This window comes from Aedes aegypti, chromosome 2 (assembly GCF_002204515.2).
Source record: "Aedes aegypti strain LVP_AGWG chromosome 2, AaegL5.0 Primary Assembly, whole genome shotgun sequence".
NCBI lineage: Eukaryota > Metazoa > Arthropoda > Insecta > Diptera > Culicidae > Aedes > Aedes aegypti.
The window spans coordinates 399877825-399905681 of NC_035108.1; the positions used below are offsets into that span (position 1 = coordinate 399877825).

The 27857-nt window shown below is 37.1% G+C and overlaps 2 protein-coding genes across 2 annotated transcripts; one reads left to right on the forward strand and one right to left on the reverse strand.

Annotated features, from left to right (window-relative positions):
* The first annotated feature begins 4100 nt into the window (after nt 1-4100).
* LOC5564024 (COP9 signalosome complex subunit 6) lies at nt 4101-7895 on the forward strand. Its single transcript, XM_001648296.2, has 3 exons — nt 4101-4695; nt 4997-5508; nt 7628-7895. The coding sequence occupies exons 1-3, from the start codon at nt 4260-4262 to the stop codon at nt 7766-7768; spliced, it is 1089 nt and encodes a 362-aa protein (XP_001648346.1). The 5' UTR covers nt 4101-4259; the 3' UTR covers nt 7769-7895.
* On the reverse strand, nt 7825-27307 carry LOC5564027 (zinc finger protein 330 homolog). The gene is made up of 3 exons (XM_001648297.2): nt 26978-27307; nt 25665-26212; nt 7825-8226 (listed from the first exon to the last, which is right to left on the reverse strand). The coding sequence occupies exons 1-3, from the start codon at nt 27109-27111 to the stop codon at nt 7970-7972; spliced, it is 939 nt and encodes a 312-aa protein (XP_001648347.1). The 5' UTR covers nt 27112-27307; the 3' UTR covers nt 7825-7969.
* Nucleotides 27308-27857: the final 550 nt, after the last annotated feature.

The window sequence follows — 27857 nt, forward strand, 5'->3', positions numbered from 1 at the left end:
CTGATTCACAAATTTCATAACGCTGAAGGGGGTGGGTGGGTGTCTTTGAGTTGTTACAGTTCATACAAAATTTGAAAAATATTCATACAAAATGCATTACGAGGGGGTGGGTGGGTGTCAAAAATGGTCATTTTTGGCGTTATGAAATTTGTGAATAAACCCTTAATGTGTTCTTGAACGCAAAGGCACATTTTTACTTAAAACTAACCAGAAATCTAAATAGCGGCCTCCGTCAATCAAAAACCTTAGATTTTATGCTGTTCAGTCGAATTCGTTCAATCGGTGATTTTGAAAATAAACAAAAACAATCTGCCATAGATCAAACAGAGTTGCCAGTTATTACAGTGCAACCAGACAAATATGACACATCGATACGGTCGCTCACTTCGGCACAGTCGGCACAATTTTAGATGAGCCGAGTTTCCCACCCCCTGGTCAACATCACTACACAAGAAAATTTCTTCTGTTGGTTTAACCAGAGTTGTAGTATTTTTTCATTAGAAACATTCTTGATTTGAGAAGTTTAGCATCATACTTTTGACCACACGGTGGGTATCACGGATTGAAATACAATGCTTTGTAGTGGATGCTATTGTAAATTTTGCACCTTATCGGACGCGACGATTTGTAATCGTCGCCGGTGAAACCGTCGCCAAAATCGTCGCCAGCCAACCAGCAGCAGCAAATTTGACGTTTTATCAGTCTTACCTACATAACACCAAATCACCTCCTTTGATTCGTTTGCTGGCGACGATTTTGTCGGTCTGTTTGAAAGTTGGCGGCGCGTTTTGTTGTCAATGAAACAGACAATACTATGGACATAGTCAAATTTACTGCACTGCTCAGGGGTTCATCCATTTATTTCATAACGCTGAAATTGACCATTGTGGGCACCCACCCACCCCCTTGTAACGCTTTTTGTATGAATGTTATTCAATTTTTGTATGGGCCGTAACATCGCTGGGACACCCACCCACCCCCTCTAGCGTTATGAAATTTGTGAATGGGCCCCAGTGATTTTCACCAGATTATAATAAACTTAACAGATTTTTGTAGTCGGCTGAAAATCGTTGGTGCAGTTCTTAATTCTATCATGGATTCGGTAGATTACAGTGTTGACCAGACTCATTTCCCCGAAATTCGAATTGTGATGCCATGAACTGTTACAACTGAGATGGAGGGGGAGGTGGTTGGGCTTGAGTGTTGCACATGGGATCCGACAGTTTCGATCGATTTGTCGACTAAGCGAACGTCAAACATGATCAAAAGTGTCAAGGTTCATTTATGGACCAAATTTTTAGATTAAAGTTTAAACACGATATAGCCATTATTTGAGCGGGAAAAATTGCTAAAGTAGTTACAGTAACATGCTTTTTTGTGTTATTTAATAAAAACAAGATTTCATTAAAAATTTTAGGACCCAATTTTTCTAGCTTAAATAACGGCTATAACCTTTTTAAAATTCAATTTTAAAAATAGTTCCAAATATGAACCTTGACACTTGTGATCATGTTTGACATTCACTTTTTCGTCAAAATTGCCACAGGACTTATAGTTTTAACACTGGGGTTGTTCCTATCTGACATTTCGGAAGGGACACAGAAGACAAAATATACCCAAAATTTGAGTTTAAACCAAGGGGCGTGACAAAATCTCAAAAATCATAGAAACATGTTTTTTTGCACTTAAATCAATGAAAATCATTTAAAAATTGAGTAAACATGTGTTTCTGCCCTAAAATTAAGCGTTTGATACTAAAATTGGGACAGGGCTTTAGGACCCTATTGATCGATTTTGTGTGCAGTACTCAAGCTTAACCATCTGCTCTTCTATCTTAGGAGGATAGAGCATGGTTGTAGTAGTTCGTGGCTTCGTTGTTATTTTCGGGGAAATGAGTCTGAGCAATACTGGTAGATTATATTGTGCTCTGCAAGATAAATCCACGTAATGCGATTATCTGAAAATGCCGATATACCGTCGCAGTGATAATGAAAATCATCAAATGTTTCAGATTTAGTAAATTTGAAACATTTGCGTCCTTGAAGAATGAAAAAATCCAAGCCTACTTGAATTTTGACGTTGCGATTGAATTGCGCCGCTGGATGTGGATTTAAAATGAGCGCCGCAATATTGCAATTTTAGGGATAACTTTCCGTTCTACGGTTGAACAGAAAGCTACCGCAGCAGTCATATTACTGATTTACACAAAGCATCATCGATCGGCTGCGATGATACCTTGGAAACCACGCTAATGACTGTTGTTTTCTGCTGTTTTTCAAAGCTTTGCAATCTACTAGCACCAGGCATTGCATTTCATCCCATCTTTCGATCTTCTGAGCATGATATGGATCGAATTGTGAGAGATGATCTTAGAGCTCTGTGATCGATTTTTCGTACATATCTTATGCTCAGATGAGTCATGTTGAACTCAGCAATCTACGCGTTTGATTTTCTTGACTTTAATCCACACATTTGACAAGGAATTGGTAGTGAAATGACTATGCGGGCAAATGTCAAACTAATTATGTATGTACAGCTATCTCCATGTCGGTCTGCGCCCTTCCCCAAGAAATACCGTTAAGGGGTTCCGGGGAGAATAGCAGTCTGAGGCCATGGACATTATGTGTATTCCGTACACCACTTGAACAATCCAGAGAGAATTGCTCACCTACAGTGCATGAGATGGTTTTAGTGGGTCATCCCCATCATCTGGTGGTGCGACATCCCCATACTCAGGGAACCTTTCCTGAGGTCTGATTGCAAATTTCACTCTTGTTAAAAAGAGTCCCTGTGTCAGACTCTCATAAGCTCACGTACATTGAATAAACGTGGCATATGGGATTTCGATCAATTATTTCGAACATGGTTCCTTGCGGCAACAATTATAATGCGTTCACTTCAACCTTCACTGTAACGAAAATTATTTTTAATGACCATCTGGCTCAAATTGCGTAAATGACGCGCCACTGTATGCCAAAATATTTGGAATTTTATTGTTGAAAATACACTGTACATATACTGTTATTTTACAAGAAAAATAATACAATACATATGACACTGCGGTACGTAGAAAGTACTTGTGTTGCTCAAACTATGAACCTATGAATGAACCATAGAAATTGTAGATTTCATTGCTTTTCAATTCAAAGGCTGTCCACAATTATCCAGTATTCCAATTTTTTAGTCACTCTTCATTTCCGTACATGACGGTATATTCGGTATATTAATCACCCGTTGTTAATTCTGTAAAGGAAGGTAATATAAATAATAACACATATTAGAAATAATTAGTTAAAAAGGAAATTTGTGCCAATTCACCAGTCAGCTGTCAAGATTATCTCTTGATGCTCAAGATCGAGAGATTATATCATTTCAGAACGCTCTTGGATTAAAGATAATATCTTTCTTATATCCGAAGATGATTTTGCTCATCAGATGAGGTTGCAATGCCTGACTAGCACACTTCGATTAGATGGCTTCATTCAATGATACAATGATTTTCAAGCCTGCGGTAGAACATTGACAGCTGCAGTAGAACTTGGCGGCTACCGCAGAACGGACAATTTTTGAAAGAACCGTAATACAACATAATTTGTTTGCGTGTACAGTCAACTTTCGTTCGTTGCACTAAACCTGTAGCCCACTTAGTGAAAGACTTTCACTAATCGGGCTGAGTTTCAAGCTGTCAAATAACGTAGAACAAAAGAAAAACAGAGCTACCAACATTGATAAATTGCGTGTAGTGTCAGAAAATGACGTTTGCCTTCGTTTTAAGTGGGCCATGGACCGATGCACGAGTTCACTATTTGACTTTTTAGCAGTGCCATGTTATTTACGTGACCATGGCAACAAGTGAATTCGGCACCGCTCAAACGTCAAATAGTGAACTCGTGCATCGGTCCATAGCCCAACTAACGGGAGCCCAATTAAAACGTAGCCTACTTAAAGATAGTGCAACGAACGAAATTCGACTGTATAGAGAAGAAAAACGTAGTCCTACGTTAAAAATACTCAGTTATAGGTTTTTCATTTTCTCCGTGTGCGAATATTGACAGCATATCAGTTCATGCTGTCAGGTGTAGCATGAGCTGAACACTAAACAAAAACAGACAAACGTCAAAAAGGGTGCTTTCTCGACAGCTTCGACTCTCGTTTTCGAAAAAAAGTCGTCTTTGTGCCAATTTGTGATTGTTTTTGAGGAACAAAAATATTTTCGTTCTAATTCACGTAACCATCGGAAGTGTCCCTCCGTGATCAGTATGAGCCAACCGCGCCCAAACGAGGAAAAGATGGACATCGACAGCGAGGTGGATCTATCGGCTGCCGGTGGATCCGGCTCCAGTGCAACCGGTTCTGCTGCTGCTGCTGCTACATCGATTAGTGGTGCTGTGCCACCGTCCGCTGTACCGCCTACAAAACCGTCCTCTTCCGGCGAATCGCGGAACGTTATGGCCGGAAGCGCAACGGTTCCCTCGGTTACCTGCTCGCTCCATCCACTGGTGATTATGAACATTTCCGATCACTGGACCAGAATCCGCGCCCAGAAGGGATTCAAATCGCAGGTGTATGGGGCTCTAATTGGGAAGCAGAAGGGCAGGAACATTGAAGTGATGAACTCGTTTGAGCTGAAGTTCGATCTGGTCGACGACGAGGTGCACATTTTGATGGATTATTACAACACCAAGGAGGAACAATGTAAGATTTGACACGGTGCTCCCAAGACATTTATTATCAGGAAAAAAAAAAAGTCTATCAAATCTATGGGCTAAATTGCTTTTTGCGGCCAATTTTCAAGGTTCATCAATTTGGTATTATTCAAAATACCATGCCAAAATTCGTATTTATAATGCCGAATTTGTTTCTGCATGACAGAAAAAATTCATAAAATATAAAGCCTCAGTTTTGGAGCACAGATTTTTTCTGGTAACGGTCCGAGGAACACTGTGTTTCAGTTTACGGCCTGAATTTCATAATGCTAATCATGTTCTTTTTTCAGACAAACAAGTTTTCAGCGATCTGGATTTCTTGGGATGGTACACGACTGGGTCAGTTCCATCCGAGAAGCACATCAATATCCACAAACAAATTTGTCAGATCTATGAGTGCCCGATTATGATGCTGCTCGATCCTACCAGCCGTAACATGAATCAGTTGCCCATCTCACTCTACGAATCGGTGATCGATATTGTGCAAGGGGATGCTGCTATGCTCTTTGTACCCTTAACCTACACTTTGGCCACGGAGGAAGCCGAGCGGATTGGGGTGGACCATGTGGCGCGCATGTCAACGAACGATTCGGACGAAAATTCTACGGTGGCGGAACATTTGCTGGCTCAGCACAGCGCCATCAAAATGCTCCATTCGCGGATCAAGATCGTGCTGGCGTACATCAAGGCCGTGGAAAGTGGCCAGCTGGAGGCGAATCAGGAGATTCTTCGCGGTGCTTACTCGTTGAGTCGCCGGCTGCCGGTCATTCAGAACCCGTCGTTCAAAGAGGAATTTTATACGGTAAGTTTAAGGGGATTTTCAACATAAAGCTGACATTCGGGCATCATTATAAAAAGCAGAAAATTTGCAATATGAACGGACATAAAAAAAACATAAAAATGAAATTCGAACGAACGTCAATTAAGTAAACGTAACAAAATCAGGTATTTATGGTTGTAGACCTTGTACAGCTTAAATCGTCTAATCATACGAATTTTCACATATTTAATCAGCTTTTGGGCCTTTGTTACTCGTCACCCGACGATTTTTTTTTCACATTTTCCCACACTGATTTCTTTATTTATTTGAAGTAAGTTTTCACGACTAATACAGTACTGGACAGAATAAAGTACGCATTGGCCGTTTTTCAATACAAAATAGTCAAGTTTGGAGGCTTATATCTCGGTTTCTAGATGTCCGATTGACTTGAAATTTTCACCGCAGCTTGAAAGTAACCTATAATTTGCTAGGCTAGAAATTCATAGTTTTTCATTAACAAACTTTTATATTATCGCAAATCTCAATTTTTTATGAAAATGACAAAATTTTTAAATAGAAATAATTTTTAAATGGAAATATTTAGAGCAATATGTCCTGAAAAAATTTGCAATTTGATGAGACACACAAGTTTGCAGAACATCATTTTTCGGTAAAACTGATTGTTTTCAAAATATTTTCAAAATAAAATTATGCAATTCTTCTCAAATTGAGAAAATTTAAATACCGTAAAATGGGGCGAATAGAAACACTCTCCGACATGTTTGAATGTGTACAACTTAAACCGTGTAGATAAAAAACATTTTTATTAGTCTCAAATATGGGTCCCGCCTTCCTTAGCTGAGACCCTAAATGCTGTTAAAAAACAAAACTTATTTCATACAAAGATTTGTGAAAATGTTGTATGTTTCTATTCACCCCGCAGTGGGGCGAATAGAAACACTGTTCAGTAAATATCAATATTTTTTTTCATTTAAATGGAAAAATAAACACTTGTTCGAGTGCATCTTAAAGAAATACCATAACGAATTCACCTAGTGAAGAAAAAAAAAATGAAATTATCAAAAACAATTTCAATTTTTGACCATGTAGGAACTCGTCAAAAATGGCGGATGTTTCAAGCTATCAAAAATGGCTGAGATTTCAATATTTTCTTCTTATTTTGTTTAAGCGAAATGTAGCAAATTTTTTGATTTGAAAATAATTTGTCGATACTCTGTTACTCTTGGACTAATGGAAAAAAATATATTTCAGTAGGGTTTTAAAGTTTATCTTTACATAATAGACGTATTTCTACCTGTAGGTCTCTTTGTTTCTATTCGCCCCACTTTATCTATTCACCCCGTTTTATGGTAATTCAAAAGATTGTGTTTCAAATACAGTGATATTCCAATTGAGTAAAATCTATGTTATATCTGGGCTGTGGTGAAAATTTCAGATCAGTCGGGCCACTAGAAGCTGAGATTCAGATCTCCAAACTTGACCATTTTGTATGGAAAAACGGCCAATGCGTACTTTATTCTGTCCAGTACTGTATGTGCCGAATGCAAAAAAAAAAAAAATCGCGTCAAATTCTCGGAGAATTTTTCGATTACTTTTTTGAATGGACGTAAGAAACTTTCACTTTTACAATCTCTTTTTTACGTCAAATCTGCGTTATTGATTCCAATAGTCTTCATTGTGATAAGTTATGTAAGAATAATCGATAATTAATGAAAGGAAAAATAGTGGACAATTCATACTTCCATCTATTCAAGTATATCTTCATTTTTTGGGCTCATGTTAGTTTTGGGCTAGTGTAGTTAAATCGCGAGATGACTTTACTTGATAATGCAGATGATTTATCAATACTTCATTACCTTTCCGCTTTTTGACATAATCAGCGTTTCAGTATCTTCAGCCTTACCAATGTGTTTCAACCGTTGGTAGAAAACCCATTTGAAACATTGTAGGGTGCAGAGCAACTTCGGTACTTCCATGATTCTGAATCTTTGCAATAAGATGCACTTCAATACGACGCACATTTTAAATATTAGCTCAGTAGCTTTGAAAAAACTCCACTGCCGAAGTGAATCAAAAGTGCCAAGTATAGGATCCGGCTCCTAATTGAAGTTTAGAAAACTAATCGTTACATTTGTTTCAGCAATCCAATGACGTCGGCCTGATCACATATCTCGGTGCACTGACCAAGGTTTCCAACGATATGAACCAACTGGTGAATAAGTTTAACGTTCTGTACGATCGCCAAGGCATGGGAAGAAGGATGCGGGGCCTTTTCTTTTAAGTTTGACATTTCTTTCCACAAAGGTAAATATGCACCTAATTGAACTCACTAATGAGTATAATGGATATTTCTGCGTTCTTTATTGAATACAACTTCTCATTTAAATGATACACCGAGCACAGCCGAATTCAACAAACGTATCATTCTATTAATGAATGCCAGCATTTTGAAAGAACTTCCTTGAGAGTAGCACCAGAGCACCTACTTGCCCCCTTTATCAGCGCTGGTTCCCGCCTTGGCTTCGTCTTCTTTTTCCTCGTCTTCCTCCTCTTCCGACTCACTATCGTCTTCCTCATCGGAATCCGACCCCTCTTCGTAATCGTCATCATCGTCGGAATCCGTTTCGTTGTAACGATCGGCAGCAGCCCGATATGCAGTGTATTCGGCATCGTAACAGTAATCATCGTCGTCGTCATCATTATCGTCCTGGCGCTTGCGACCATACTTGTGGCTACGAACTGGAAAAAAGAAGTCCTTCGTTACATATCGCTCCTACCAAACTAAAGGTGATTTATCTGGATCTTTATAAATGTGGGCGAAACAACACAAAATTGCCAAGGTGTGCACAACTGCCACCCATCTCGTATTTTGAAACACTAACATTCAGTTTGTTTCATACAAAATCATGAACATCTTTCAGATTAGATGCTTTGCACAACTCATAAGATTTTCTTGTATGTTTCCTTGTAAGATATTTGGTAGATTTCACCCAAAATATCCTATAAATTTCGAACAACTCGAAGATTTATCATCTTTTCATACGCCTGTAACTGCCCATAATCGCATAACAGTCCCATGTCGACTTTTGACCGATTTGCATTTTTTGCATAAATCAACTCAGCATCGTGAGAAGATCTATAAAAACTACTAAAAAAGTAGCCTGTTTTCCTATCTTGTACAAAAACAAACCCCACTTGTGTTGTCCCATCTTGAAAATATTCGCATAACAGTCACATCAAAGTCCGTATAGTGGTCGGGCTCAGAATGGGTACCACTTCTAGTACTACATACGGTCTCTCGGTACTACTTATGTGTAACGAAGTAAATGGAAATCAATTATACAGTGAAACCTCCATGAGTCGATGTTCTATGTCTTAATATTGACTCATGGAACCATACCTAAACAAAATTTCATGGTAACTTAAGTACTTAAGCTTGTAAGTGTGCACAATAAAAACTTTTCAACGCAAAAGCAATATTTCCATATAAAAACCATCAGCAATTATCGTCTTGTTCATCTGCTTATTGGGAAAATACAGAAAGACTTTGGCTCGGCACATCCCACGAGCCACTGTATTTTAGATCTGCGGTCAAGGCTTACAGAAGTTGCCTGAAAAATTTGTTTCATCATTCTGGATCTCCCATATAACAGATCAGCTAGATTCGTCCTGAATCAGGTTGTTCTGGAACATCTCGAATTATTTCCATCGAATTCCATTTCCGCATTATCCAAAAGATGATCATCAAGGTCCCAGTCATGACTGGGACTCATGACTGTAAGCGCATTCTACATCATGTCGTGTGTTTTGAGAAAGCATTTAACCCGTATAGGCCTGAGTGAAAGCAAAAATTTTAAAACCCTCACCGCTCAGCGAATTCTTAATGGATTCAAGTGTTTTTTTGTCAGTATACTGGCACACATATCTAGATTCTAGAAGTAGACAGGGAAACGCGGAAATATTCATGTGGCCGGAGTTATTCCGGTGGGTCAGTGGGTCAGGTCGGGTGAGAAGGGTACTGTGCGTTTATTTATTTTGAGAAACGATTGAATTGGATAACTATGAGTATTGCATTTGATCAATCCTACAAAAGACCATTTTCGGGTCCCGGGATGTCTCAAACTTACGATAAAGTGGCCAATTTGTATCTTAACATCTGTGCCAAGCTTATGGGAACGCATTTTAGTACACAATTATGTTTGATCTCTACTTTTCGAGAATTGAAACGAACTAGTATCCAACAAATCTATAGCCGGTTCTTCCGGGCATTACGTCCGAATGGCCACATCCGGTATATTTTAAACGGTGCAAAACTCTTCATTTATAATATTCAATGTCAGATGTCAGATCTTAATGATTTATGTAAATTAAAATGATTGTCATGGCAAATAAATAAAGGTAGCTTTGCATGTCCCAAAAAAATAGCCCTTTTTTACCCGACTTGACCCAGCGACGCACCGGAATAACTCCGACCACAGGAATATTTCCAAGTCCCTCTGGCCACTTCTAGAAAGACGATATGTGGGCCAGTGAACTGACAAAAACCATTTGAATCCGTTGAGAGTTCTCTGATCGGTGAGGGTTTCAGTATTTTTGATTTCACTCAGGCCTATACGGGTTAATCCGATGTTTTTTTTTTATCTGGTGATTCATCCATGGACATACAGTATACTATCCGTAACTCACTGTTCCGTATCTCGATAACGAATTATAGAACGTGTAGTAAATGTGGGTTTTATGGATACCTCGATGGTCCCTTTTACCAAAGTTTGTGTTTGATTTTGTGTTCTTTAACACGATATTTCCCTAACTCGATAGTCCCTTAACATCGAGTTACGGAGAGTTGACTGTACTATAATAACTATTTTTTTACGGCCAAAGAACATAAACAGCAAATGAAACGACCAGTGCATTAATAACAATGAGTGTTTTAGTAGCTGTCGAACGAGCCGATGAACATGATGGGACTGGTATGCAAATACATTGGTATATTATATTGTATATAATCGCATAACAGTCTCGCTACGAGTTTTCTGCATTTTGAGGCAAATTTTCAACTTGAATTCAAAATAAATTTATTAGGTTTGTTCGTGTACTCAACAAACAGTGATATGGAGAAATTTAACACATTTTAGGCCAAATAGAGACTCAAAATGGAACGAAATTGTTTCCACATTTCAATCGTCTTTTTCTCAGTTTGTCGTTTTCCAACATGGGACTGTTGTGCAAAGAGGGGCAGTGTATCTCACGTTTTTGATCACGGTCATGCATGCTACTGCTTCTGCAAAAAATGGGCGATTGGTATCCGAGTAAAGGGAGATCAGAGAGCTATTCTTATTCAGAAGCTGCTCACCCAGTGTTTGTAAAGGTTGCTGTAGGATAAATCCCAAAATATCCGGAACCTAAGTTCACGCTTCTTCACGGTTCATGCAGGCAGCTTGGTACATGAGGAATAACTTAAAAAGTAGAAAATTGCATGCGGCGTCTAGCCTGATCCCTTGTCGAAATCAGATCAATAGAATCTCGATTGAAGCGTGAAAATTTGTGACTGTCATAATTAAGATCAGGCTGCTGTGTCACAGCCTACCTGATTGAAAACTACTGATTCTATGTGTTGCATGGAAGGCCATGTAGGTACTTTTGAAATAGGATTGTGCTGTTAGAATTCAATAGAACGGCAATTTACGTAATAGCAAAAAATGGTGTATGCAACTCGTTGCAAAACTCGATATTTCAGTGCTGAAAAAATCATCATTTTGCATCTTGTTGCATAAATAACTATTTCAGATTTCATATTATACAAAAGATAAATAACACATTTATGCACGGATTGCAAACTGTTAGCATTATTGCTTGAAATCATCTGAAATATAAAAATTTCAATTAGGCTTGTCAATTCGAACCCAATTTTAGATTCATACCGTAAAACGGGGTGAAAAGAAAAGGTAAGGCGAATAGAAACAAAGCGACCTACAGTTAGAAATGAAATCATTTTTGCCATTAGTTCAATAGCAACAGAGTATCGATAGACTATATTGAAATCTCAACCATTTTTTTAAACTTGAAAAATCCGCCATTTTTGCCGATTTCCAACATAATCAAAAATTGAAATTGTTTTAAATATGTTTTTTTCTTCGCTAAGTTAATTCATTTTCTGATTTCTACAAGGTGCACTTGAAAAAGTGTTTATTTTTCCATTAAAATGAAAAAAAAGCTTTGATATTTACTGAATAGTGTTTCTATTCGCCCAATTGCGAACATACATAGAAATATACAATATTTTCATAGATCTTTACTGCCGTGAATCGCAAGTCAGTCCCATCTGCATTTTCGTCAAAATTGAGTTGAGTTCAGTTTTCAACATATCTTCCAAAGTTTTTTCAGCTGCCCTAATGAGATAATAAGATTTGTTCGGAAAAAGTAGGAAAAAACAGCAAATCAAATTGTCCCATAATGAAAAGTAACTGCATATCAGTCCCACTACAGATTTCCGACCGTGTAACAGAAAAATGAACCGTGTTCTGATCATTTTTATATTTTTCTCATAAAGATATCGCAGCGAAAAGCAAACTGTGAAAATTTCATTAAAATTTGAACAAGTTTAAATCCTGTGGATTTTTTTTGGAATATTCGTATGAAAAACGAGTTTGGAAACTTCACACCCCATTTTCTCAATGCCTACTTTTTATAGATGTTTACAAGACATAATTTTTATTTTTATATCAGCCATTAGGGTATCAACAAAGGAGAACTATATATATTTGAGATTATTAAAACTGGTTTTTATTCACAAGGTTTAACTTGTACACATTCAAACATGTTCCTTCCGTTTTACGGTACAGGTGTTCTTCCAGGGTCGCATTTCAGCGCCCCACTAATTTTACTTCACCGCTTGAAAATATTAGTACAGTTAACTCTCCCTTACTCGATATTCCATATCTCGATATCGAGTTAGAGAACCATAGTAGAAGTTGGTTTTCATGGCTGACTCGATGGTACCTTGGAACGCAGTTGCACTGCTTTTGTGTTCTGTAACTCGATACCTCCCTAACTCGATGATCCCTTCAATATCGAGTAAGGGAGAGTTAACTGTAATAAAACTTTTGAAAGATAACATGAAACCCACTTCTTAACTTCTTAAAATCAGATCAAACGATCATAATTTGTTTATGTACCAATGAGTTACGGCCTATGGAATTTACTCTTCATTTTCCAACTGCCATTTTTTTGTTTAACAATTCATTACACATACAATCGGTTGTGATTTTGATATATGCAGTTTCTTAAGGAAGATTAAAATATTTAGACATAGTATAGATTTTTTTTTATGGTGTGCTCAGCTGGAGCTGCATGACAGCTTCTTTGTCTGTGCTGGACCCCGTAGTGCAAATTTTTACCTCTACTTTTGCCAATATTTAGACGGAATAGGCTATGTTGCCCGCTTTAACACTATTTTGTTTGAATATTGTGCAGAAGTAGTTTTATTAAATTGTTTTTGCTTCAGTTTCCGTCCCGTTGTCGTGTTTGTATAGTTAGCCTTTAGTCCTGAGCAATTCGGATTCTTGTTTACGCATGGAGAAGCGACATGAAATATTTGTTAATGTAAATGAATGCACTTTTTGGAAATAACATACAGAGCTATGTTGTAGTCTATGTTGACAAATTGCAGCCCAAACATCATCTCCAAGCATCTTTTGACAATGATATACAGAGAATGTTAATTATATAGATTGCGGTCGAATTTAAAAATGATAGCGATTTGATGGAAGATCCGTTTTCCCGAATGAACGTTATAGAAGTGAAAAACATGAAATACGCTTCCAACAACGCGAACAAGAACTACCTGAAGTGTCTCGTCATTTTCAGGTCTTGTATGTCATGTATTCTCTTGTATTTTAGTCGTTTATGCTACTAGTCTGAAACAATGTCAATGATGTGTTCCAATCTATTCCAATCTATTGTTCTGATCTATCCCAAAATATGAGTCAAGTTAAAAAGTCTTATCTTCCAAAGGTCGCGCTGGAATGCTAATTATTACAATGTCTAGGAGAGATGACTATCTATGTTGACAACTTGTAGTACCGATTCCAAGTTATAGATAATTATGAGAAGAAGTATCAAATCAAAATGTACTGTAAATGTGTTCGGTATGGTCAGCGATGTATTTTATGTTCGTCGTATTGTTATTGTTCTGAGGTCTTCTCAAAATGAGAATTGAATTGAATAATGTCTCAAGTTATTTTCCCGATTGGAAAGGCTGTATTATCGGGCGGGTGAATATGTAGGGACCGAAAAGTTAAGTTGTTGTTTCAGTTTCAAAAAAAATAGTATGCAGTATAATTTTTCTATTTAGCTTGAGATGCGGTCCATCGCTGGTCCGTTGAGTCCGAGGGACGTTCCCGTGGCCGGTGTACCGAGGAATAGAGAATTAGAAAATATATGTGATATTATCAAAGCGGTATATTCAAAGACACTAACAAAGTGTCACATCTCAACTAATACCATAATACCTTAACTACAAATACAAAAGCTTCTTCTATGTTATTTCCACTACTACGCTCACGATAATTATGTTATGATCGTTAGAATAAAAACGATAGAGGTTACTACTACATAACAGAAATACTACCCAAAGAACGCTAATGTCGCCAGTGTTGGTGTGATAAATGCAAAGTAGTGCAAAAATATTTAGATAATTAAATAAGTTATAAATTATCGAAGTATATTGACAGCTATAGAAGGTATGCTATTCACGACTGTGCATTAGTATTAGTAGATAGTTATGAACTTTTTCTGGATTTGCATAGCGTTTGTTATATTTTAATGCAATTTAAGTAAATTTAGGTATTTAGGATAACAAAATATCGATGGCTTAGCAGAATAATTTCTAACGTATCCGATTGGAAGATTATTCAATGCATTTGTTCTATTTATGATGAGTATTCTCCATGTTTCTCATCAAACCCATTATCTCCCTCAGAAATAACTAGCCGTGCAATTTGTTTTTTATTTTACATACAGGAATATATTTACTAAATGTACATAGAAACGCCTTATTGTACGGAATGCAGGAATTGAATCCAATATAATTTCTGAAATTTGACCGAATTTCTAGTTCACATAAGGGGCCCAAATACAAAGGAGTGGGAGTGACATTGAGGTCGGTTTTGAGTTGAGTATACTGAAATGTTTAAAGCTGTACAAGAGTGTTTTTGGAAGATTTTCGATCGACCCTTTCGATATTTTAGATAGGTATAATGAAATAAATAACACAAAGTGCATTTGCTTGTTGTTTATTGTTCAGTGTAATTTAACTTTCGATAGTTGTTCAAATCTTACATCAGGATTTTCTTTATTTTCTTCCGCTATGGTCCTACTATCTGATTCTCAGACGTACTTGGAACAAACGAAAAGATTCGTGGTATTTGTTTTCAAGTTTTAGCCTAAAAATGTTAGCCATCGGTTTCTCTGCACATTGATCGTTGGAAATCTATGGAACGTAACCGGTTCACATGGTTCTGTTTTAGGGTTTCTTCGAATATAATTTGCTCCTGCATGTCGGAACATGACAATTCGACATTTTGATGATGACATTTAAGCGACGGTCTAAATTATTAATGAAGGTTTAAATCTGTAGACTAAATGGCATTTCAATTTACATAATGACAGCTCGTCCCGTAGTAACATTTGCCGAGCAATGATTCAAAAGCGATTTCCATACTAACTTCAAATGTATTTTTAAAGTAGTTCCAGGGCACGGAAGAATATGAAATTTTGGATTCTGGCTCAATTTTTAACGTAGAATCATGATATGTAAAAACATGGATAGCCCTAAACAATCCGATTGAATTTATATTCCGATTTCAGTACAAATCTGCAGAATTTTCATAACTATTTTATCTGTGTGAGTATTTTCGTGTAAGATAAACAAAAATGCAGCGTACCTTTAGTAGCTGTCAAAATACGTTGATAAATTACAGCATTTTGTTCAACAATATTATATCATATTATATTATGCATCCGGTAGAAATCAAGACCAACATTTATTTGAAATTATTCTTTTCTCGGGCCCTGAGCGTCGCAGCTAATATGCGCTGTGTTCATAGAAATCGCTAGAATGCAGCGCCACACTAAAAAAACTGATTTCAAAATGTCGCGAGTTGAGGCGCGGCGCGAGTCTCACTGGCGCGATCCGGTTTGGTGGCGGTGCGCCAATAAAAGACAGTAAAAAATTAAACATTTCAGTAACAACAGCGTCATCAGTTATAGTTCTAATCATTATACATATATCAATAACACTTCTAAACTATCTCTAATACCGCTACAACCTACCTTACTAGATAACGCAATACCGTAGAATGCCGTAATTCATATTTTGGAATATTTCTCAAAAATCGTAAATTATTATTAGGGTAGAAGCACCGGTTTTGGCCATACACCAGTTGTAGCCATAGTGGATTATACACCGTTTTACATAGCCAATCAGCATTGAACCTTTTGTGTTCAGTAGATCACATTCATATGATAGAGCTACTTTCATTTACTCGTCCAAATTGATTTAAAACATAAGAAAAACTATTCATTTTCCTTATAATTTAAACTCCCATACACCTAATTTGGCCAGGGCACTCCTAATTTGGCCACTCTCATGAGAAATCAATGCAATTGGTCAATTTAGGAACCGAAGTTAAATCTCTGGCCGAAACTGGTTCCGTTGGCCTATATTGACCAACGGGATTTCCAAAGCGAAAAAATGGTTTTAGCTCAGTTGTATTATTTTACACACATAATATGGATTGAAAGCTTGCATTTGACATATTTGTAGTATTGATACGGCTTCCCATTTAATTTTTATTGACATTTTCTCTTAGGCTGGCCAAAACCGATGATTTTACCCTAATGAAAATTTTAATTGGAATTATGATGCATTACCATCATATACAAATAGCAGTATGGGCAAATTTCAAAATTTTTCTTAAATTTCGACAAATATCGGACCAAATACGCGGATTTAGGCGATGCGCTGAATTACGGTACCTTACGGTATTGCTAAAGTAATAATTACTACATTGTTAGTAAACCTAATATGAAAGTCTATTTTCAATGACCTGTGAGACGCAGAGACCACCCGCACCCACTCTTGCGCCTCGTGGTCTACTGAAAAAGATGTATATTGAACTAATAATACTATTAGAAATAGTGCTACTGATGAAGGTGATCGTTGGTTTCCCAGGCTTGTTAGTGATTTGAGTGTTAGTAGAGACTGGTAGTAGGCCCTGCCGGTCCCTCCAGGATTACGCGTGGTTATCTGGTGTTAGATCATGCGACAGTAACTAAACTCATGCTGAAGGTGTGATAAATCAAGTGTAAAATATATTAAAGCATTGAACCACATGTCATTATATAACTTAAAACTATTAAACTAGCTTACATTTTTTAAGTTATAATTACGATTAATTTTCGCGATCAATATATTAGCATTAGAGTAATTTCACAATATCAACAATATGTATTCACTTGATAAATCACCGTCAATCCCATCACCCAAGGCCAGGGGAATATTTAGACATGGTATAGATGCATACATAACGGGTCAACGGATTTGGATGATTCTTTCTCCGTTTTGTTCGTTAAGGGATCCGACGTGTTTGTGTGTACAAAAATCCGGAGATATTCACCGGGAAAGATGGAAAAACGAGAGTGAACGAAACTGTCATTTTGTATGGGACGATCCATAACGTTTTGCAACAGCCTACTTGATGGCAAGACGAAGTTTGCCGGGACCACTAGTTAATAATAATTTGAAGAAGGTAAAATTCTCAACTAAAATATAAGCTTAATCTAAATCTGATGAAATCTAAAATAAACAATTCAAATCCTAGCACACCGTTGGCAATCCAGAAATTAATTAGCTGATCATTTATTGGATCAAACTTATGAATCTTATACATCAGCGTTGTAGCAATTTGATAGTTTGACCAGATGGCATTCTGCAAAAAAAAAAGTGTTCGGCTAAATAGCCGGATAGTTTTCCAAATAAGAAGCATTGCAGTGTATCGCATATTGTGGCCAAATCAGTATCAGATCAGTAGCTTATAAAAACTCCACCGCCGAAGTGAATCAAAATTGTCAAGAATAGGATCCGGCTCGCTACTAGTTGGATATTTATCGAAAAATGTACGCAAAATGTTGAAAAAAGGCTATAATGATAACAAAAACTATTTTGGGAAAATTAAAAGTAACTTTTGATTCCGGGGTGAAATTGATTACTACGATAGCTTTTCAAAAATGAAGACACGTGGTACTCTCCAGATATGGAGTCACTTAATCTGAATTGAGTTTCAAAAATTTTACAACTTTTTGATAAGTCGGTATTTTATTCTATTCAGTAAGACCAATAAAAGACTCGTGGGCTCGAATCCCACCGGTCGAGGATCTTTTCGGATGAGACATTTTCTCGAGTTCCAAGGGTATAGAGCAGGCCTGCCCAACTTTTTCGAACCGCGGGCCAAATCGCAGAATCCATTTTGTGTCGCAGGCCGTATTTTTAAACACACAAATGTTTGCGTGAAGTCTGACAAAAATTACTAAATGAAGTTTTGTATGGAAATCTGACAAAAATCAGTGAATCACGAAAATCTAATTTGAAGAAATCTAATAAAAAGATAATTGCTGCAAAGCATTCTGCTGGATATTGTAAAAGCCCTTTAAAAATGTAACAATCTAGTCCAGAATATTTTGATGAATTTACCCCAGACATTTTGGTTCCTGTGAGAATACCCTGGATTTTATAAAAATCATAATCCGTATTCTGCTGGATTCCGTCCTAGTATTATTAGCATGACCCGGAATGGGCTAGAATCCTGATCAAGCTTTCACCAAAGTCTCGATCAGATGGTCCAGGATTTCACAAGAATCGTACCTAGGACTCTTTAAGAATCTCACTCAATAGTCTTTTTGAAATGCAATCTTTGAAAACACGGAGAAAAAACACCCTAGTTTGAAACAACAATGTTTTTTTGTTGGATTTCAAACCAAAGATTTGGTTGTTTTTTATTCAAAATTTGTTGATTCAAACCCATCGTTTTGTTTGAAACTAATTTGTTTTATAGGCAGTTTTAATATTAAATCTTGATTTCTTTTCAATCTGTGTAATGGATGTTTCAAACCAAGATTTTAGTTTATTTTCACAAACGACAGGTTTGTTGTTACCAAAATATAGGTAATATGTTTCTCTGATGGGCTATTATTTTCAAAATAGAATAGTGAGTTGATTCGACCAAAACAATATGTCGAATCAAACTAAGATTTTATTAAAGTTACAAACAACTAATGTTTCAGTTTGTAATGAACCTTTTTCGTGTGTTGTTTCTGCTGTTTTCTTGTTACATGTGTAAGTAATTAGCAGTTCCCCTAAAATCTCCTGACGTTTCTTTTTTTTGCATTTATCTCATTAAGAAACAACACGATACAGTTAGTTTTCAGCTCACAATTCTTCAATTTGAATTTACATGTGAAGGTAACATATTTGATTCTATGGTTCTATCGCATTTAGCTAGCTAATATTTCTACTTTTCAAGATCCTGATGAAATCATAGCACAAAATGGGTGCGAAATTCCAAACATCGCACTCTGTTTTATTTTCTCGATTTCATGCGCTTTTTGAATGGCGCCCAACCGTTGATTTTCTTCTTTTGTCTATAAGCGTCTTTGCATGGGTTTTTACTATCAAACAAATAAGTCTTATTAAAACGAACTCGACTGATAATTCTTTTTCATTAAGAGATAGAGAGGTACAATGTTCAGCAAAAACACGCGTTTGAAGATGTTTAACAACTTTGTAGAAGACATGAAAAATGTTAAAAATCTTGTAAAAGAGTTCTGAGTTTATTAACATAAAGTACACAAATTTGTATAAAAAACTCGTTTAAAATCATTTTCGTTCATTACTTTTTACTTACATTTTTAACATTTTTCATGTCTTCTACAAAGTTGTTAAATGTCTTAAAACGCGTGTTTTTGCTGAACATCGCTCCTCTCTATCTCTTAAGAAAAAATAATTATCAGTCGAGTTCGTTTTAATAAGGCTTATTTGTTTGATAATAAAAACCCATGCAAAGACGCTTATAGACAAAAGTTTTTATCAACTGCCGAAAGGAAAGATATGGTACTTTCCCCAAGCAACACATATGTTATAATTGTGTATTATCAACGTATATATGACTAGTTTTGGTCATATATCAGTTGTCTGCGCCATTTTGCGCCGAAGCCAGTTATAGAGGCCTAAATAAAAAAGACACGGACACCGTCTTCAGCCATTTAGCTGCACAGACTGTAACTTAACACTAGACAATGGACAAGCATGCACCAGTGGCACAGCCGAGAATCATTTCTGACGAAAAATTTCAATGGCTGAAGCGGGAATCGAACCCACACCCCATGACACGATACGCTTAAATGCCCGACGACACTAACCGCACGGCCATGAGGCCCACCAATTGAAAAAAGAGTAATTCATGAATAACTTTGTTATTTCAATAGATAAGGTGATGATATGTTCAGCAACAACACGGGTTTTTTCATGACAAACAACTTTGTAGAAAACACAAAAAATGTAAAAATCTTGGAAAAAAGTTATGATAAAAAATATGATTTTTAGGGGCCATTCACATACAACGGCATATATCTCAAAAAGTATAGGAGATAGAAAAATCGTGTCTTCGACAAAGTTGTTTCAAATTGCCAATTCTACAACTTTGCCGAAGACACCATATGTCTATCTAAATGTTTTGAAAAAGAGTTTTTCTATCTCACTGCTAGGTGGATTGATCACAATACTTTTTCGTCAAAAGTTGCGCTTTAATAAACCAAGAAACTTCTCCGAACAAACTATATCGCTTAAATCAACGGTTTGGGCGCTATTCAAAAAGCGCATGAAATCGAGAAAATAAAACACAGTGCATCGGAGTACACGAGGAATGCTGGTGCTGCATGTGCATTGCAATGGTAAGGCAGACTTTTTATACTTTATTTCAATGCGGTCAATAAGAAATATCATGAAATTTTATTTCAGATTGGCGAACATCTTCGACGACCTTATTTGCGCCTGCGTTATTAGCAAGATCCTGTAATCGTCTTGGAACTTTTAATCATGTTAATCTTATAAAAAAAATGCTGTAAAATGTCAAATAAACGAAAAAACGCATGAACATATTTTGTTAGGGGAACATGGTCCAATTCGGACCTAGCAGCAGTTTTTTTGCCATATCTTTTCAGCACGATGAACTGCATGAAAAGTTTTAGTTTTTCGTGAAAGCGCGATTCAGCGTGCACATTTTTCTCTCAGAGAGTTTTGTGATAGCTCCTACCAGGACATGGCTGGGCATGTTTGAACCAACTTCTCCAAAAGGTCCGGATTGGAGCAACCCTGTTCCAATTCGGACCCCCCATGTTCTAATTCGGACCACCCTATATTTTGTTATTTGCAATATTATTAACAAAATATAACTCAGATTTGTTTGGCATCAAAGCTAGTTGAACTTTTTCTGCAAGCACAAGCATAAAAAATAAACTAATTCTAGTCAGAACAAGCTCTAGTGAAATATGAATTTCATTAAAAAATATATCAGAAACTTGTTCAAAATTGGGTACAGTCATCTCTTCCAGACTCGATTTTGAACGGGCTATCGTGTATGGGAGCTATCGAGATGAATTACACATATTTTTTAACTTTTTATTTTTATTTTGGCAAAATACATTCGAAAAAGTTATTTTAAAGTTGAATATTGTAAAATTTTCCACACATTTAAAAAATATTCCACTTTGCTATGAAATTTCGGGTTGAAAAAGTGAACTTGTATGGGAAACTCAAATAGTCAACAAACAGACTCAAAGTATCGGAAAATAAAGTTTGAGAAGTATCGACATATATTTATGGATTAAAGTACACTATATTGAAGGGACTGCGCTTCCTTTCGAGCTTGTGAACAAAAACACAGCAAATCGGATAAGGGATAGTTGACTGTATTGTTCTTAGCACTCGTAAACGTTTTTTATAGCATATTGTCAAACTATTTTGCATAAAGCTTGGCTGTGGTATTGATGGAGATGCTTTTCAAGTAGCTGATTTATTGACTCCTTTAGTTTTTGGTAATCTACCGTATTTCTTAGTTTTTTTCGAAACCATTTTCTTGACCGCAACAGACACAAAGGCACCATTAATCAATATTACAACTGCTGTGATTTTCAACCAAGTCGGGAAGATTTTCACGGGGTGCAGCTCTTAGAATAGACTGAGTACACGTTGAAAATCAAGAGGTCCGAATTGAACCATATCAAAAGGTCCGCATTGGACCAACATACATTTTGAGATTTTCAAACTAGTTGAGCACAAACGGTGCATAGACATATCAAAACCATATGGTCAGATGAAAGCTTAGGCTAGAGAGATTCGATTATAAAATAACACAGAGAGATTGGAGAATTATTGTCGCTTTCAGAAGCTTGGAAATAACGCCAACCGATAGTACACCTGAGCGCTTCAAAACAATAAACTAATATAAAAAGTAAACGAAATAACTGAAAGGCGTCAAATTTATTGTGTTAGATCTAAGCCAAACGGTGAGCACAAAAACGGTACTCACGATCGTTATAGTAGCGCCAGTATTGAGAAATGCTTGATGGTCCGAATTAGAACAGGGTCCGAATTTGACCAGGTTCCCCTATCAATAATAATTATAAAGAAATATGAAAAACAACAGCCCCACAATCAAAACATAAAAATCGGTTGAATCAACCAGCGTATTAGTTTATTTTGAACCAATCCTTGGTTGAATCAAACCACTTTTCTTAGTTAGAATCAACCAACGTTCTTGTTTGTTTCAAGAACTGTCAAATTAAACAACAAATATTTTGGTTGTTCCAAACTATGCTTTGTTGAATTTACCTAGAAAATCGTGGAAAAAACAACTTGGAATCTTAGTTAGTTTCAACCAATGCATGTTGTTGATTCAAAGCATGATTTTGTTTGCGCACATTTCAAACTAAAGTTTTGTTTGAAATCAACTAATAATAGGTTGTATTTACTAATTATTTTTCTAAGTGAATGCTAAAAAATATTTCAAAAGAATTCTATTCAAATTATTATTGTAAATTCGTTTAGGGTTCTGGCAAAACATTACATAGCGTAATATTGTTATCTAGCCCAGAATTTTTGAAAATTATGAGTTGAATACGATGAAAATTCTGGCTAGAAGTCTATGGACTCCTGAACAAAATTCAGTGAGAATCTTGCCAATGTTATACGTGAAAGTCGTTTGCAAAATTTTAAACAAATCCTGTTCAACATTTTGTTAAAAACCTGTCTGTTTTAAAACCCTGTCAAGGATTCTGTGTGAATTACGCCCAGGTGTGTTGGTAAAATTTAGTTCCACTATTCTGTGAGAATATTATCCTATGATTCAGTGAAATTATGTATGAAAATTTAGCCTTTTATCCATATGTTTTGTTCAGGCTGCATTTTTTTAATTGTGTTGACGGAAGTCATGGTAGGAACATTGTCGAAACACCCATAAATTAATACTTACAAGATTTGAAAAAAAAAAAAAAACAAAACAGCTTAAATAATTACCTAGCTTTACTAGGTTGAAACCAAATTGAAAAATAAAAAGTTTGGTGTGTTCTAACTTCGAATTGGTACAATAGTCAATGGGCCAAATATGAGAAGAATATTCGAAAGTTCCACGGGCCGCACAAAATGAGGTCGCGGTCCGGATGCGGCCTTCTGTTAATAACTGTGGAAGTGCTCATAAGAACACTAAGCTGAGAAGCAGGCTCTGTCCAAGTTCGAACGTATCGCCAGGAAGAAGAAGATGCTATGCAATTTCGTGAATTCTCGAAAACTTATTCAAATAGTCTCAAGTCAAAAAAGGGAATAAACTTACTTTATTGATCCTACGTGTTTCGCAGGCGAAATTCGACATGTTCCGCTCCTACCCAACTAGATTTTTCACTTTTAGAACGTTTAATTTCCGGATTTACAAAACGACGAAAGTAAGATTTTCAACTTTCGCAACCTAACCACTACTTTCGCCGCCACGCTGTATAGAGAGACAACGTGACTTAACCACGAATCAAAACAAAGCACTACTTGAGCCGATTTTACACTGGTAGAAAAACGTCGAAAGTAACTGTATGAAATGGCTTATCATTTTGTTATAATTATTTTTGTTGAAAATAATAAAAACTATCTAGTTTTTGAACGCGATCTGATTGTATGCAAAATTTGAGCGATGTACACGGTGAAAAAATGTTAAAAAGGTGATTCATTTTAAAACAGTTTTAGAAGACAGGTTGTGATTCTTCTCAATTAGTTTTCTCAAACCCGTATGAAAGTTACTTACGTCGATTTGAAAAAGTAATCGAGAATTGCAGATTAAACCATTTTAAACGCCTAAAGGTAAAGTTTCTTTGAAATTAACAACATTCTCTGAAAATGATTTTTATGCTCAATGGCAATTCGCAATTGCATAGCATAGCATAGCATAGACTGACTGTACATGTCAATGGTTGCTACTCCGTGATTGATCGGAACTGGTAAGAATTGCACTACGATCCAAATGAATAAGGGATGGGAGTTTCCGCTTACTCTCGAAGTGCAATTTTAGCAGATCTTATATTATTGATCAATAACGGCGCCGGCCAAGTCCTTACAGTCAGTTGGGATGGGGAAGGAATGTTATGGTGTAATGATTGTTGCTTCTAGAGACCGAGAATACCTCTGCATCTCCACAATCACCACGGGAAGGGTGTTTATTAGTGAGGGAGGAAAAGATCTGGGAGTCACCTCTGGTCGGTGATGCGATCCATGGACAAGCGGGAAATATACGACTTGTATTTAAAGCTAGTTTTGTATTTTTGTCTCGAGAAGTTTTTGGAAAAAATACGTCAACATCTATAATGTCGAACAATTCAAAAGACGTTTTTATTAATGACGAAAACTGAAAATTACATGTATATATTTTAACTTATATGAAACAGGAATAATGCCGACACTTGTAGTGACGAACCATACTTAGTTTGTTTGAAACTTACATATGAGTATTACTGTGCATTTTGTCTCGATATGGTAGAAGTTTTAGAAAATACGTCAACATTCACAATGTCGAACAATTCAAAAGATAATTTTTAATAATGTCAAAAAGAGAAAAATATATGTATATTCAAATTGTATAAGAAAAAAGCATAATGCCGACACCTATAGTGACAAACCATACAAAGTTTGTTTTAATATTACATAAAAGTTACGCTTTCAAGAAAAAATGTGTTATCATAAGCATGAAACGAACTCACCAGTTGGTAATCCATTCTCGACTGAACACAAAACTGACACTGACAGCAAAACTTCTTAGCGTCCCGAAAATAAACCGTCTTGCTTGTGCCTTCCCAAATACGTACCCAGCAAGACGCTCCAAAACAGGGGGAAAAAAAATCTCCGGCAACGAAAACGCGCGAATCCGTCAGCAAAATCAATCGGACGACGCAAAACCGAACTGTCCTGCTTGGGCTTCACAAAGCACTCTCTATGAAGAGATCTTGAGACTACAGTTATCAAATTAGGAACCACATATTCTGATTTTTATGCTCAATGGCAATTCGCAATTGAGTCAGAAAACAAATCTGGAATGTATGAAACAGCTTATTCAATTGTTGTCTTTATATGGTGTTGTCTTTATATTGGCTATAGTCGAAAGTTTGGAGCATAACCCATCACTATTCAGCATAACAATTCACCTAACATTTCCTAAAAACCCTGTTTTTCATTGTATAGTTATCTTCAATGTAAAAACAAATTTGAGAAAATCAAAAGTAGCTTTAAGATATGCGACATAGCAGGAATTTTGATAAAAGAAGTAGAATTATAGCTCTTTTGACATACTTTTCCCCGCTGATCAACCACACCCATAATTTTTAACGTTTATTCAAACTCCAAAAGAGAGCGCATAGAAGCTAAGTGCTATTGAACACGTATTTTCTAAATTTGATATAACAGTCAACGGTGCAGATAGATATAAAAAACATATCTTAAAAATCTTAAAGGGCTGAACGAAATGAAGCAACGTGCTGGTTGCTGAGACGTTTCGCCTATGGTCATAACTACCTAATCTAATAAGTCTTACCTGACATGCTCAAATCCTTGGTCTGGTTCGTATCGTAGTTACACTTCGGACACGGAATCGGCTTATTCTTGTCGTACTTGAAGCCCTTCCGGCGGATGTGGTCCTCGCAGTAGCACGTCTTACAGCGCAGACACGAGTACTGTCCCAGCCGGTTGCACGACTGGCACTTGTACGATTCCGACTCCAGCACCTGGCAGGACGCCTGGTGCTCGAACTGATCGTCCTCGCACAGGAAGTTGTCGCAGAAGCAGCACTTGTACATGCGGCCACCGTGATCCCAAACGCCACGTTCACATTCGATGCAAACGGCATCCATCAGCGGACAGATGCAGGCATGCGACTGAAGGCACTTGCGCCCGTGGCAGATCCAGGCCTCACAGTGGTCACAGATGGCCCCAACCATCTGCAGTCCGGTGGTGTACACTCCCGGATGCTTCACGACGCAATCTCCGGTCTTTAGCATGCACTTCTGTTTACCACAGTGGGCGCAAATCGGAAGGCGTTGAACGCTTTGGCAGAAGTAGCAAAATGCACGGGACTTCTGCTTCCTGAGTTGAAAAACAATCCATTATCAAACCATCCGGAGGTAAATTCATATATTTTATTAAATATCAAATTACAATGTGAATAGCATAACAGCATGAAGGATGAACAGCAAAGCGGAACAAGAGCATTTTCATATGTTTCATCAATTTCATCTGGATTCCGGAAAGATAACAAAAACATCCCTCAGGATTCCTGAGGAATTCTGGAGAATTTCGGAAAGACCCTCCTCCAAACAATCCTAGAAAAAATCCCGGAGGATTTCGGAAAGATTCTCGAATGATTTCTGAAGTATTTCAAAATATTTCTCGAAGGATTCTGGAAGAGTTTTTTATGGTATCCTGGAAGAATGGACAAAGGATCTTGAATGAATACTCAAAGAATCTAGCAAGGGTACTGAAAGGATCCGGTAGGATTGCTAAAGGATCTTGAAAAGATATCCAAAGGATCCTAGAAGAATCCCCGAAGTATCCAGGAAGAATGGACTGAAGAATGCCACTGAATCATGAAAGGTTTCCCAAGGGAACCCGTAATGATTCTCAGAGAATTCCAAAAGGAAGAATCCTGGAAAGATTCCTGGAGTTTTTGTGAAGGAATCTGGTAGGATTCCTGAACACATTATGAAGGATTCCGGAAGAATTCTTGAAGCATTGACAGAACTTGACAAAACGTTCATACTATCTTTTGAACTATGTATGGCAGAACGAAAGCGCTCTTGCCGTCGTGCAGCCATGCCGCTATGCCGTCCACATTTCTGGCTTAAGACTCACCTGCCGCACTTTTCGCAATCCATCGGGAGATTGCACGGTTGCTCTGGGAGCTGGGATTCACGGTTGCGAATCTCCTTCTGGCGAAGCTTCTGCTTCTCAGCCTTTTTACGTTGGCCAGTCTTTTTCTTCGGCATCTTCGACGCTCAAACGGACCGCTCCGGTTTTTAACTCGACGCAAGCAAAAGCACTCGAAGGAATAAATTAGACTTTCTATGCTACCATTAGTGTTGAATAATACACGATTATTGGCTTCAATCTCTAGATTCGACCCAGCGAAACTCGCGAACAAAATCGTAAATGCAAGGCCGCGTTGCGTGTTTATCACTTTCGCGAATGTCGGAGAAACGTCAAAACAAGCCAGAGACCAAAAATCGCTTGGTGAGTCGCACGCGGTGTTATTCAGTCTGTGAGGGAATCAGAAAACGATTCTCACCGAAAATGTTAAATTGCACCATTTAAAGATATCCTTAATTGAAGACTAAACAACATTAATGTAGTATTCTAATACACGAATATACAGTGACTCAATTTCATTTTCGTACGGGGCACTGTTTTCATATGCAGTTGGTATAAAACTATTGAATGGTGCATGGACTTCGATATAGAGCGCTGCATATGACGAGCCTAACCTCACTTATTTGACAGCTGCTGGTCCTGTTGTTTACGTTTCGGACTTTTTTCATCTTTTTTTCATCTTCCCATTTCTATCACCAGCATGCTGATGGTGACGATTTTCCACGGTAGGAAGATAGAATAATACGATCCGTGGGTATCTGCAGTGGATTTGACCTCTCCTCGCAGCATACTTTCACGAAATTAAGAATGATTCGAAAAAAGTACTAAGTCCAAACTGTAAACAACAGGACCAGTACCTGTCAAA